Below are 13,709 nucleotides of genomic sequence, written 5' to 3' on the forward strand. Positions count from 1 at the left end.
AAGCAGGGAATGAGGGCTTAACTACCTAGCAAGGAGGAGGTCAACTGCAAAGAATACTTGACGTCAGAGTAGCATTTCTTTCCACTAATCTAATCAGTGCCTGAGTACTCATCATTTCTGTTACATGAATAAATAACACTCAGCAGAAGAGATATGTCTCCAACCCTTTTGCAAAAAAGAGGTGCTTTACCCCAAATTTAGAATAATAATAATAAGTGTAGCATCACTAATTGTTTTTCTCCAGTCCTGCTGCCCCAATGGTTGGTGTTCTGGGTGTTCCTAGTGCTAATGTAGGGTGGCAACATTGTTATTTCTAGTTTTTGGTAACCTGCTTTCTGCATAACCTGCAAAGACCTCCTCAAGCCGTCCCTGAGAGGGTGTCCTTTCATGAAGTCAGAGATCAGCCAAAGCAGTGTTCTCAACCAAGGTGATTTCTCCCCTACAACCCACTCTGACCTTAGATGCAATTGGCAGTTTTCAGCTGTCAAGGCAGTAGCACACTCCTGGCATCTAGTGGGCAGGGTCCAGAGGTGCTGCTGAACACCCTGCCATGCACAGGACAGTCCCCTACAATGGAGAATTATCCAGTTCAAAATGCCAGTGGTGCCAAGGTTGAGAAACCTGGCTGTAGAATAATTTAAGTGCTCACTGGCCCTGGATTTGCTGCTTTTAGGAAATAATTTTGCACTGACTCTGGGCTGTCATAACTTCAAGCATGGGTCTTTCTCCCTTGTGATCTGTGCCAGCTGCCAGCCTGGGAAGGAGCCCTTATCCAAACACCTGTCATGCAGGCCTGGATTAGTGGGTGCACAGATCAACTGAGGGAGAGCAGACTGGGCATCTCCTTTAATCAGAGTAAACAGAATCCAGCTGCAAATAAATATAACTTGGCTCTGCTGAAGGAAAGTTGCATTTTAAGCACTTTGATCATGGCTGAACTTAAGTGGACCACCAGCATTTTACTGTCAAATATTCCTGTCAGCTGCATGGAGAAACCACCCCAGCAACAGGACTTGTTCTTGGCTGTGCTGGGCCTGTGTCCTACCATCATGTCAGGAGGACAGAGGAGCCCGGCGTGGACTTCTTGCTCCAAGCCAGCATGGCACCAGCACAAACCTTGGGCTTCACTAGCAGTGACGACCACCCAAAGCATAACGGCCCGCACAGCAGGATGCTGTTATTTCCCACACCACTGTGGGCTGTCTGGACCAGCTGGGTGGTTCTGCTCTCATTGTGCTGGATGGGGCCATTCACGGGGCTGCAGTCAGCTGGGAACTGAGCTGGAGCTGGAACATCCAAAATGCTCTCACCCATACCTTTGGGCTCTTGCTGCGGCTGTCGATGGAGGCACCTTGTTCTCTTCCCTTCTCTGGGATGCCTGCTCTGTGAGGCCACTCTCATTTCATGGGCTAGCCAGAGCTTCCTTCCAGCATGGCACTGGCTTCCAGGAGGACAGAAGCAGAGGCTGCCAGCCTTTTAAGGGCTGGGCCCAGAACTGCTACAGTGTTACTTCGGCTGCTCTCTATTAGCCGAAGCAGATCACAGGCCAGCCTAGCACCAAGGGGAGGGGAAATCCTCTTGATGGGAGGACTGGCTTGTGTGGGGGGGAATGGGGAAACCTGCAGGCATCTTTGGAGGCAATCTACCACAGCAACTCAGGCAGCCTGGATTTGTACCCAGAAGTCTCCATGGACTTGCTGTCACAGAGAGTTTCTTTCTGTCTCATCCATAGAAAAATCCTGTCTAAAAGGCATCACTCACAAGAAGCAGTGGCCATCTGTGAGACAGTCTTCAGTACCTCCTGGGCCTCAATTTCCACACCTAGAAAATAACGCAGACTACCAGAGGCTGGAACATAGGGATGATCTCATTTGCTATAGAATAATTTATACCAGGTCTTGCTAATGAGTTTTGGCCCCAGACAAGTTCACTATAGATTCAATGTGACCAAAGAAATGACAGCAGAATGTTCTTGGAGTGGAAGGGTTATACCCAACTTTATTCCCATGTTGGCAGGTCAATCACTAGATTCCCGTCCACTCAGAGCAAGTCTGCACACAGCAAGCCGGTCTCTGCCTCTGGGCCCCTCTGCGCCCCCAGCCATCTCAGTCTCTATCCTCAGCACTGCCACCACTCTAGCCTCTGCTCTGCTCTCCGGCAGCCTTGCAACTGTGCCGAGTCACTCAGAGCACTGGACAGGGCCCTTAACATAGAGTCAATAACAACGTATTGCCCACATGTGTGTAGTGAGCTAGCCGACCAGGGCCAGGTGAGAATCCTGGCCACAGGAACTTCACTTTATCTACATACCAGAAAAGGAAATTACTTTCCACAAGATTTTCCCAAGGGCCAGGGTTAATAATGTGAAATCAGTAGTTCACAAATGCACTTCCAACTTCTTAGAGAAGTACATTGGATATGTACCTGGTTGATATCTACACAAAGTCTCCTTTGAATTGTCACATGCAGATATTTTTGTCTCTTGCTTGTGACTTACCACCATGGGCCCCCCATCACAGAGAGCTCATATAAATGAATTTTTTCATAATTCCAGAAGAGAGGAGTCAACCAAATCAAACAATTTCAGGCAGGTATCAAGGTATAAAAGACTAGATTCTAAATCCGAGAAGTCAGTAAACTCCACGATAGCAGCTAGGGTAATGGTAATAGATGATAGATCATCTAGGTATTACTACTTATACATAGAACACAGAGGAGTCAAGATTTGGAGGGAGGTCTGGAACCTGGGTTCAAATCCTGTTATTGCTTTGTGCCCTTCCTAGGGTTCTTTTGTAAAATTAATGAGATCACATCAGCTAGTCCTTGGCAGAAGCCCAGCCCATAGCAAGCTCACAACCAGGACAGATAACTAGAGAAAGCAGAGCTGGGATTCCAATCAGGCAGGCCTACTGAAACAAAGGCCCAGTGTAAATAAGGAGTCAGCCCTGTGCCTGACTCTTGGTCTTACCTCCTTCTCTCTTCCCACCTTCCTTTCTTCTCTTGGATTATATTTGGGGCCTGCCGAGGTGATTTTTCCACCATAAGAGTTGGCAAACTAAGGGCTTAATTCCCAATCCTGCTGGTATATAACACTGTTTATATGTGGATAAGGTGGAGAGAGGGAGATTTCAAAAGGAATCTTGTCACTTAGCTAATACGTATGTCATAAAAAATATAGAGAGAAATTATTCACCAGTTTGCTGATTTAAGAATAATTCAAGCACAGAGCTTCAAATTAACTGGCAGAATTATCTTTACCCACAGTTGTATTTTAGTTGTTTTTATTCTATTGAAGTCAAAAGAAATTACAACCTTCCATTCAGGAAGAAAAAGATAAAATACTTCTCTTGTTTTCTTTATAATTTTGGCACTGTTTTTTGACAGCAACTTATGGGAATAACATAGATAACCTTTTTATACAAACTCAATATCCCACTAAAGGAAAAGATTCAGTTCAAATTGGGTCACATTGAGAAAATGAAAACTTAGTGTGGGTGAATATAATTCTTTATAAAAGCTGAGTTCTCTCTAGGACTCATGTGTACCTGCATTAACCCCAGAAATCAGCAGCGTTGTAGAGTCATTAATCTTAGAGGAAGAAATATAAACCAGGTGGGCAGACTCCTAACATCCTAACCAGCCCGAGAGAGGATGGCTAATTAGCTGCCCTGCATGTCTGCAAACTGTTCAACATTAACTCTGGCTGGGTCCTGCCAAATTCAGTTCCAGCACAAAGAATGGCTCTATGTGGCATGTAAGGTTTTTAGATATTTTTGTTACTAAGTTATGACATTTTAAAGATGGGAAGAAAATTCTAGAATTTTGAGGGCATACAGCCATTTATTATGTATGACTCCCATATACTTCTTTGCTAAAAGACTCAACACAGAGCATTGTCAAGCAATCCCTATTTCTTAAGTTAGACTTTATTACAACCATTTCCTCCTAAGCTCCCCCAAGAACAAGAACCCACTGAATGTTCAAAATGTGCCAGACACATTATAAGCATTACTCCCAGTCATCCTCATAAGAGATTCCATCATCATGCCTATTTTACACATGTGGAAACTGAGGCAGAGAACTCCATGTAAGTTGCCCAAGACCTCGATAAGTGGTATGGCTGCCAACTAAGCTTAGGCAATCAGTTGGCTGTGCGATCTCCTCCTCAATCAAAACTATTTTAAGAAGGAATCAATCTAAGAAAATGTTGGATTAACTCACAAACTTATCTAAGAGAACATGACAGTATTTAGTCTTCATTTTATTAAAATTTGAAAACAGCTCTTTAGAAAGAACTTGTGAAAAACACAAATGTAATAATCTGGACTTCATTAAAATTAAGAACTTCTGCTCTGCAAAAGATGACATCAAGAGAATTTGAAGATAAGTCACAAACTGGGAGAAAATATTTATGAAAGGTACATCTGATACAGGACTGCTACCTAAAATATATAAAGAACTGCTAAATAAGAGTTATAACAATGAGAAAACAAAAATCTGATTTAAGAATGGGCCAAAACCTTAGCAGATACCTCACCAAAGAAGAAATACACATATGAAAAGATGCTCTACATCATATGTCATCAGGGAAATGCAAATTAAAACAATAAAATACTACTACACTCCTATGAGAAGGCCAAAATCTGGAACACTTACAGCATTAAATGCTGGCAAGAATGTGGACCAACAAGAATCCTTATTCATTGCTAGTGGGAATGCAAAATGTTAGTCTCTACAGAAGACAGTCAGATGGGATTTTTTATTAAACTAAATTTACTCTAACCAAACAATTTAGCAATCATGCTTCTCAGTATTTACCCAAAGGAGTTAAAAACTTGTGTTTTCACAAAACCCTGCACAAGGATGTTTATAGCATCTTTATTCATAATGACAAAATTTGGAAGCAACCAAAATGCCCTTCAGTCAGTGAGTGGATACATAAGCTATGTCCATCCAGACAATGGAAAATTATTCATCACTAAAAAAAAAAATGAGCTATCAAGCCATGAAAAGACATGGAGGAACCCTCAATGCATATGACTAACTGAAAAAAGCCAATCTAAAAAAGGTTCCATAGTGTGTGATTCCAACTATAGACATTCTGGAAAAGATAAAACTATAGACGCAGTGAAAAGATCAGTGGTTGCCAAGCGTTGGGTTAAGCCTCAGCAGAGCACAGTGGAATTCTTAAGGCAGTGAAAATAGTCTGTATGGCATTATAATGAGGGGTACATTGCATTTTGCACTTGTCTGAACCCATAGAATGTACACCACCAAGAGTGAAGCCCAAGGCAAACCCCAGACTTAAGGCGATGATGCGTCAAGGTAGTCTCATCAATTGGAACTAATGTACCATCTAGGGGAGAATGTTGATAAGGGGGAAGATTATGCCAATCTGAGGCAGTGGGTGTAGGGAAATCTCTGTACCTTCCCCTCAGTTTTGCTGTGAGCCTAAATAAAGCTGCTCCAATAAAAAGCCCTTTAAGAAAAAGGAAAAGCATGAATGTTGCCATCTATGATCATCTTACCCCTCCAAACTGGCACCCGTTGGTCTGGGTAACTGCATAGCCAACTGGGCTGTTTTGACTGAATTGACATAACACTTTAGTTTATTATTTTTAAATACATAAAATTTAATAAATAAACTAATTAGGAAGAAGAGAGAAGTTCAGATCTCTGTTTGTGTCAATTGATTAGTTCTTGAGTCAAATTGACCAGTTGCTTGAACTGTTTGACAAGTGCCTTTGTGTGGTGATGGTGAGTATGTGTGTGTTTTTATAGAACTGGCCTGTCAGCTCAGTCAAAACTGTGTGCAGTATAGACATAGCCTACAAAGTGCTCTGAGAGCTGATTTGAGTCAACAGTTCTTTTAAATCCATTCATCTCTAGAGATGCCATATAAATGTGAATTTTAATTTTATGTATTTATGTACTTCATATTTTTTCCTTTGCTGGAGGACATGATATATATTTTTGCAACTTATAATTCCATAAAAAATTAAGAGCTGAGGGCTAAAACAAAGGAGTCAATCTATAGTGGTGGTTCTCAAAATGTTGTCCCCAACCAGCAGTAGAGCTTCTCCTGGAAGCTGGATAGAAATGCAAATTCTCAGCCCATGCAGACTTACTAGCCAGAAAGTCTTGGGATGGGCTCAGTAATCTGTGTTTTAACAACATTCAGCGGATTCTGATGTTCACTTAAGATTGAGAACCATTGCCCTAAAGGAACAAAAAGAGGGGACATATATTTACACTTCAAATAAGAACTTGACTTCCAATGTTTACTGAACAAGAGACGCTAGAAATCTATTATGCTTTAGTTAATACTACATGTCTTAAATACAACTATTTGTGTGTTTTTAATTCCTTTTTTAATCTCTGGCAATTCAAGCATTGAGTTTAGGCCAGACAGAACTGGCCAATTAGACAGTGACAGGCTGGTAACGATTTTTATTGCCATAGAGCAATTTAATCAAAACTTGCAAAATGCCTAGAATCCAAAATGCTCAGTCTAGTTACACTACGTGGCTTAACAAATAAATTAATCAGCAAAGCAGTGAGCCAATTGTTTACTTGGAAATTAGCTATAACAACTCAAGCACTTAAATCCATTGTGTATAAATTATTTTTTCAAGTAAAACAATGTCATATTAACCTTACAAGATTGAGAGGGTTATCTCAGCCAAATAAAATGTGCCTTAAGAAGAAAGGAATGGCATGGCCCAGTCATCCCCGACTGGCATCAGGGCAAGGCTAAGTATTGGAAGGGAGACCACCACAGAGCTTCCCAAAAGGGTACGCACTAGTGACAAGCATTTCTCCTTATGCCCTAGCATGGAAGGTTCCATTGTGCATCTGCCCCAGATCGTGGCTCTAAAGAAGAAGTACAAGGCTTACCTCTACATAGATGAAGCTCACAGTATTGGGTCCATTGGTCCCACCGGCCGGGGTGTTGTAGAATTCTTTGGAATGGACCCAGGAGATGTTGATGTGTACATGGGCACATTCACCAAAAGCTTTGGAGCTTCAGGAGGTTACATAGCTGGAAGAAAGGTAAGAGAGGGACTCCTTATGTCTATTTAAAATCTGAACAGTCTGGGGACACAGTCTGCAGGGCTCCCCTGGATGCCAGAGAGCTTCAGTTCAGTTCAGCACTTTGACCACGATTGATAACTGCAGCCCAGATGCAATGGGTTCACTGCTGAGCAAGGCCCCGAATGTCAAGGGGCTCATCTTCTAGCAGTGTAGAGGAGCATGTGATGAGGAACCACATTCCCTACTCCCCCCTTATCCGCGGCTTCCCTTCCACGGTTTCAGTTACCCAGGTCTGGAAGCAGACGCTGCTCCTTCTGATGTCCGCAGGTCATTAGTAGCCTAACGCCTCATCACAGTGCGTATGACACTCACCTCCCTTCATCTCATCACAGAGGCATTTTATCATCTCACATCATAAGAAAAAGAGGAGTGAGTACAGCACAAATGAGATGTTTTTGAAAGAGAGGAGACCACATTCATGTTACTTTTATTACAGTATGCTTTGTAATTGTTCTAATGTATTATTAGTTGTTTTTGTTAATCTCCTTTTGTGCCTGATTTATAAATTAATCTTGATCATAGGTATGTATGTATAGGAAAAAATATAAACCTATACATGCTTATGTTACTCTACAAGAAGACATGTCAAAGAAATAATCAATCTTCCCATGTTTTCTTCTGTCTGCTACTTCTATAGCTTTTCTCCTTCCTTCCTAATTACAACCCTTTAGTAGAATTCGTGACTCATATCGAAAATTACCAAGTATCATAATTCTTCCAAGTGGTAAAGATACCTCAAGACAAATGCTGGGCATAGAAGCCACAGGGCATAAATCTGCAAAGAAGTAAAAAGCTAACCTTTTCAAAGAATATTGCTTCTCTCTCACTTACCAACTTTACATTTCCCTGTATGGCCCTGGAAGATGGCTGGTTAGCCAGAGACGGGTAAGATTCCTCAAGGGAGGAACAACCTAAGACAGGCACAGTTGCAGGGGGGCCATCAGGTGAGAAATTGGGGATCAACAGAGGTGAGGCTTAGAACCTCACCCCCACCCCCCCGTTTTGAGAGAAATCTTCTGCATCCATGGACGTTTTGTTGCCCTTGTCTAGCTTGGATTAATACTTAGTCCATAGGCACACACCTGATCATCTACATTTGCCCTCTTACAGCACTAAATTATGTTTTCTACCTTTATCTTGCATCTACCTACCACTTCAGCATTTTATTAATAATAATAATAATAATAATAATAATAAGGGAGAAATGTGGGATTCACATATAAATCAAGTATAAAAATCAAATGAATAATCATATCTGACCTGATTGTTTATAGTTCATGATGCATGATCAAAACTGAAAGTTTCTGTGATATAACTGCCCTTGCACTGTTCACCATGTAAGAACTTATTCACTATGTAAGCACTTGTTCACCATGTAAGGACTTGTTCGTTATGCTTCAGAAGATTGGAAACTGTTTGAGAATTAGGCTTGTGGTTGAATAATGATTGTGCATTGAGTCCCCTATACAGAATTTTATTGCTGTTAACAACCATTTGATCAATAAATATGACAGATGCCCTCTCAAAAAAAATAAATTAAGTCCTAATTATAAGAAATATATATATATATAATATATGTATATGATTCAGTACTATCTGTGGTTTCAGGCATCCACTGAAGGTCTTGAATATATCACCTGAGCATAAGTGAGGACTATAGAATAAAATAAAGACATTAGCGGGGTACCCAGGGAAAGACTTGGTACAAAATAAAAGGATGATTAACTGCAGGATAGTATGTCTAAGAAGTCTTAGAATGAATGTCATTCTAGCAGGCAAATGTGGAGTGGTGGGGGCATTATATTTCAGAGAGAGGAACTAAACATATACCATGTCACAGAAAGGATAAGGGAATGTTACACAGCTGTAAGTAGTTTGGGGTTTGAAGCAGGTAATAGCCACAAGTGGGCAAAGGCCAGGTATTATGGAGGTTGACCCTGTAAGTTGTGGGATTTAAGAATTTTAATCAAAATTATAGCAAGATCAGAAAGGTCCTTTTAAGAGCTTTTCTCTGCAAAACAATTCTCTCCCCTAATTTTGAACAAGCCACATATCAAACCACATCACCCTCAGATATCTTACCTACGTGATTTAATTAAATTCTGAAGGGATCAGACTGGTAGCGAGTGTTATCCCTGTCATTGTAATGCCAGTATCACCATGAGTGATGCCAATGTAAACCAAAAATCTTATAAACAAACTAAAAAGAAGAGGGAAGGGACAGGGGAAAATAAAATAAAATATTCAAACCTGGGTCTGAGGGTTAAATGAGCCAGTTGTCTGTCCTATTGTGTCACAGTTTTATCCAAATCCTGACAGGTATCTCATGCAAGCCCACACCCATCCCAAAGAGACTGTGTGACAGTTGGTGTTGGCTCTGCCCAGCAGTGCACAAACTCCAAACTGGTGCACCCAGGTGGCCTCAACAGCTTACCTAAAATTCCCAATTCCATACTACTGTGACCAGCAGGAACAAGAGTTCAGACTCCTGGTAACCCAGTTAGACAAATCAGGGAATGCAGCAGGAAACAGGCTGGTCATTGAAAGCCCATGATTCAAAATATAGTTTCATTGTGGTCACTCACCCTGCCATACCACGCACAGAAGCTTAAAATGTTTGGACTTTTCGGTGTTCTTTACCCTCAATAAGCACTACTTCCTGCTGAGCTCAAAGCAAGGTTTTCCATCCTCCCTCCACTGGGAATTAGCTGGCTAATGCTAAAAACATAGGGAATTATCTGGTCCTCCAAAACTCAGCCAAATCTGGTGAGAGTTTAAATGCTCCTTTCCTCAACTGTCAAAGCAGCAGGATCAGAGGGTCTCAGATTTAGGAGGTCCGTTATCCGGGTTGCATTGCTGCGTAAGCTTGTGGCTTTGTGATTACTTAAGCAGTTCTGAGCTACAAAATTGTTAACCAAGCGTAACTGTTTCCTGAACCAAAGACACCTGAATAAACTGAAGCAAGCTGATCCTTGAAATGTTGTCAACTTTGGTAGATGTCACATTTTTTCCCCTTAGAGATCCTTCATTTGATACCCATTTTAAACAAAGGCTCATGACTTGCTTGAAGTCAGGACTAGCTCACTATGGTTCTCTTTCATACTCTCCCTCCTGAAGTTGGCTTACCATTGTTAAAGTGTATTTGCTTTTGTCTGTGTAACTTCTATTCGTTTGGGGTAGATACTGAGAATTTGTGAAAACTTTTACTGGCATTCATCAGGATGCAGAAAAAGTATGTACATCTATTTATTTCCTTGTTCTTTAAAATCTCATTCTGTGGATACTTGGGTCCCGGGTGCTGCAACATTTCTCCTCCCTCCCCTGATCCCTCAACCCCTTTACCCTCCCACTTTCCCCTGCGCCCTCCTCTTCCAGCTCCATATCATTCTGCAGTCTCTGAATTTACCACTAGATGGCAGCAAGCATTAGAGCATGTTTGACAGTCTCACTAGCCTATGCTGAGACCCGTGCGGTGAAATAGCAAATACCAAAAAAAACATAGGGCAGTTTTCAAGATGGGGATGGGGAGCAGGAGATAGAAGGCTTGAGAATGTGCCTCTATCATTCCCTGATGATTTAAAAATCAGTCAGAGATACACATGTCTGGAGTAGTTCTGATGAGACTGTGATAAACCCAGATAAACTGTGTGGTTTCCCTTCAACCTAATAAGCCCCAGAGTTAACGAAACTTTTGTATCTGCTCCTCTATACCTTTAATTTTTAAACTTACGTTAATTTTAAGCTATGTGTACTTTGAATTTAAATCATAGCTTTTATTCCCCTGGACTTTGAATAACTTTATGAAGAATGTTTATTTTTAGTTTGTCTTAAATTATGCTTTTTAACAGATAGGACATAGAATTGGACAGCTGCTAATAATTTTTGTTTGAAAAAAATCTATTTAAGTAGAGTACAGTTTTCAGAGTTTCAGCATAAATTTTTTTCCTGCATATTTTGCAATATATATCTCAATTTAGAGGGTGCTGCAGAATATCCAGGATTCTCACCAGTAGGTATAAAATTAACCATAAAAAAGTTAAAGTGTGCATACTAGGGCTTTGCATTTTTCTGAAGCCTTAATAATTGCAACTTCACTGTGCTTACAGGGATCTTAGTTATCTTGAGATTTGAAAAAAATTACTTGGTCTAAAATCTAGAAAAAGAAAAAACTGTCTGGCTCTTAACTCTCTTTGTCAATGTCACTGATAGAGTTAGTAATAGACAGAAGACTATTCCCAGAACAGTTTCTAGGAGGTGTTAGAAATATCTGTGGAGTTGGTCAAGGTCAGAACTGTATGCATTAGCGACCAGATGTGTCATATAAGAAAAAATATTGGACACAAACAAGAAGAGACAAAATTGGTTTGTTATGAAGATACTGATACAGATAGTAGAGATTTTTGCCTTGACCTCAGACTTCTGTCACACATTGTCCTACAAATTCATCTCTGCTTATTGGAGTTTACTGCCCTGGCCTTACCCTTCTCTTCCCACCTCAGGGAAACTACCAGGCAGTCTCTTAAGAGCTAGCGAGATGTTGCTGTTTTGTTCACTTTGAGTTCGGAGCTTCTGTAGATGATCTGTGAACAGCCCATCTCAGAGCGCTGTGTCCTTTCAAGACCTTTGAGGTGAAAAATCAGGTAATTATTTCTCTGTACCTGTCAGAGTTCCATGCCAAGAATGGCTTCTTTGAAGAATGTCTGAACTGACGGGGCTAGTTTTCTTTACTCTTTTTCTTTTTATTTATCCAGTTGCTGAGGAGATGTGGCCAACACTGCAGACCCCAATTTTGGGGGTCCAAGTTTTTCTCAGGCATGTAGATCCTAAGTCCTCTTGCATACCTGGTGCCAGCCACTGGCTTTCACAGCCTCCACAGGCTGACCAGAGACTTGCAAATGAATGAAGCAAAGGTGGACTTCCTGACTGATAGGTTGCAGGGCTGGAATTCTGGGGGAGGAAAGTAGGGCAGGACAGCCAAGTTTAGGGTGAGCGTTAACCCCAGAAGCCTGTGTTCCAGATGAAGGCAGGCTCCTCGCAGAAGGCAGTTCTGCCCTGTGTGCTCAGCCCTGGCTGCATTTAAGAGCCCTTTGAAGTAAATGGGGGTCATGGAATGAATGCCAAGATGTTTACTCTAAGAGCCTCCTGTCTGATTTTCTCAGAAAAGCCACCCTTGCCCTTGAACTCCAGGCCTATGGGTAGAGAAAATAATCAGGGTTTTGAACTTACAAATGGACTTTGAAACTTCTGTTGGGGAGACTTCTAACCCACTCTGAAAGAAGACATAACCCAGACTTTCCTTGAAAGACCAAAACCAACTGTTAATTCATGGCTCATGGCGCCCAGTAGGAGAACGAAAGGAGGGAGGCAGAATCTGGGAATCAAGGCTTTCCTTGATGCTCCGCAGAAGTCACTCAAAGAGCCCACTGTCTGAACCATGCAAAAAATGAGCCCCCATCCACACACCCAGCCCCTCGGAGAAAGCAGACTCGTCCAAAGAGGGCTGTAGGTGAGATGGTCTGCTTACAGGGGATGGTACTGTACTGATTCCACATTTATTTGAACTGAGAGTTCATGTGACCTTGGCTCTTGAAGCTTCTCAATTTGTGAAGGAAAATTGGGGGTTAGGGACTGTGAGAAGAGTCTTTAGGGATCATGGAAGCTTTGTTTTCTGCATTTGATCTTTGCCAGTGATACCCAAGGCTAAAAGAATCTTACTACCCTTGTTCCTAAGAAGGCAGTTGAGTGGCTGCTATGAACTTCAGGCAATGTTACCACCCTTCCTCAGTCCCTAAAACTCCTCTGCTTTCCATGAAGTCATCAGTATTTTCCAAGTCTCTGCTAAGTAGCCACACTGTGGATTTTAAGAGGAGCATGTAACTCCATCCCTGCTCTCAAGGAGGTTTGGGTGTTACTGAAGAAATAAGAGTAATGGACATGAAACATTTTGAGACTAATGCAATTCAGTCCGTGGTTTAGTACCATAAGCACTTGAGTGGAATTCTCCCCTGACACCCCCAAAAAGAGGAACAATCTCTGTGGATTAGGGGAAGCACCACAGGGTTAAGCAGAAGGGTTAAGCAGAAGTGAAGATGGTCTTCTCTGTGCTCCCCTGGCCTCCGCTCGCCAGGCCAGCTCTTCTGCTCTGGAGAAGTCATACAGTGCGGGACTGAGGGGGGAGACCCTACAGCCAGACTGTCTGGGTCCAAATCCTTGTGGTCCAGTCACTTTTTGGTTGGAAAATTTTCCAGTTGGCTCAGTGACTCAGTTATCCCATCTACAAAATGGAAATAAAAATAGTACATACCTCACAAACTCTGTGAGGTTAGGAGTTAACACATGTAAAATTCATAAAACGGAGCCTCCAGCAGCCAATGAACATCAGCTATGGTGTTAGCTTCTAGCCGCATAGTCTCCTCAGAGTCATGCAGTCTGGCGGGTCTGGGTGCTCCTGTCTTTAAAATGCCTTTCTTTTCCTTTCTTTTCACTGCTACCGTTACCACCCCAATAAGGACAGAGAAAGAACTGGGCTGAAAATCTTCAGTTTGATGTCTGGGTCTACCAATGTGCAGTTGTAAAACCTTAGAACATTACCCTCTGCAAAATGACGCAGCCGG

At 41.8% G+C, this 13,709-nt stretch overlaps 1 protein-coding gene across 5 annotated transcripts in view; it reads left to right on the forward strand.

The window, feature by feature from the left end:
• SPTLC3 (serine palmitoyltransferase long chain base subunit 3) overlaps positions 1 to 13,709 on the forward strand; it is a 140,896-nt gene that overhangs the window by 90,872 nt on the left and 36,315 nt on the right. For all 5 annotated transcript variants that reach the window (XM_073236942.1, XM_037022511.2, XM_037022512.2 and 2 more), the window contains one exon: positions 6,834 to 7,053. In XM_073236942.1, coding sequence (XP_073093043.1) covers positions 6,834 to 7,053 — 220 coding nt within the window. The remainder of the gene's footprint in view (positions 1 to 6,833; positions 7,054 to 13,709) is intronic.

This window comes from Manis javanica, chromosome 5, assembly GCF_040802235.1.
Source record: "Manis javanica isolate MJ-LG chromosome 5, MJ_LKY, whole genome shotgun sequence".
NCBI classification, from domain to species: domain Eukaryota; kingdom Metazoa; phylum Chordata; class Mammalia; order Pholidota; family Manidae; genus Manis; species Manis javanica.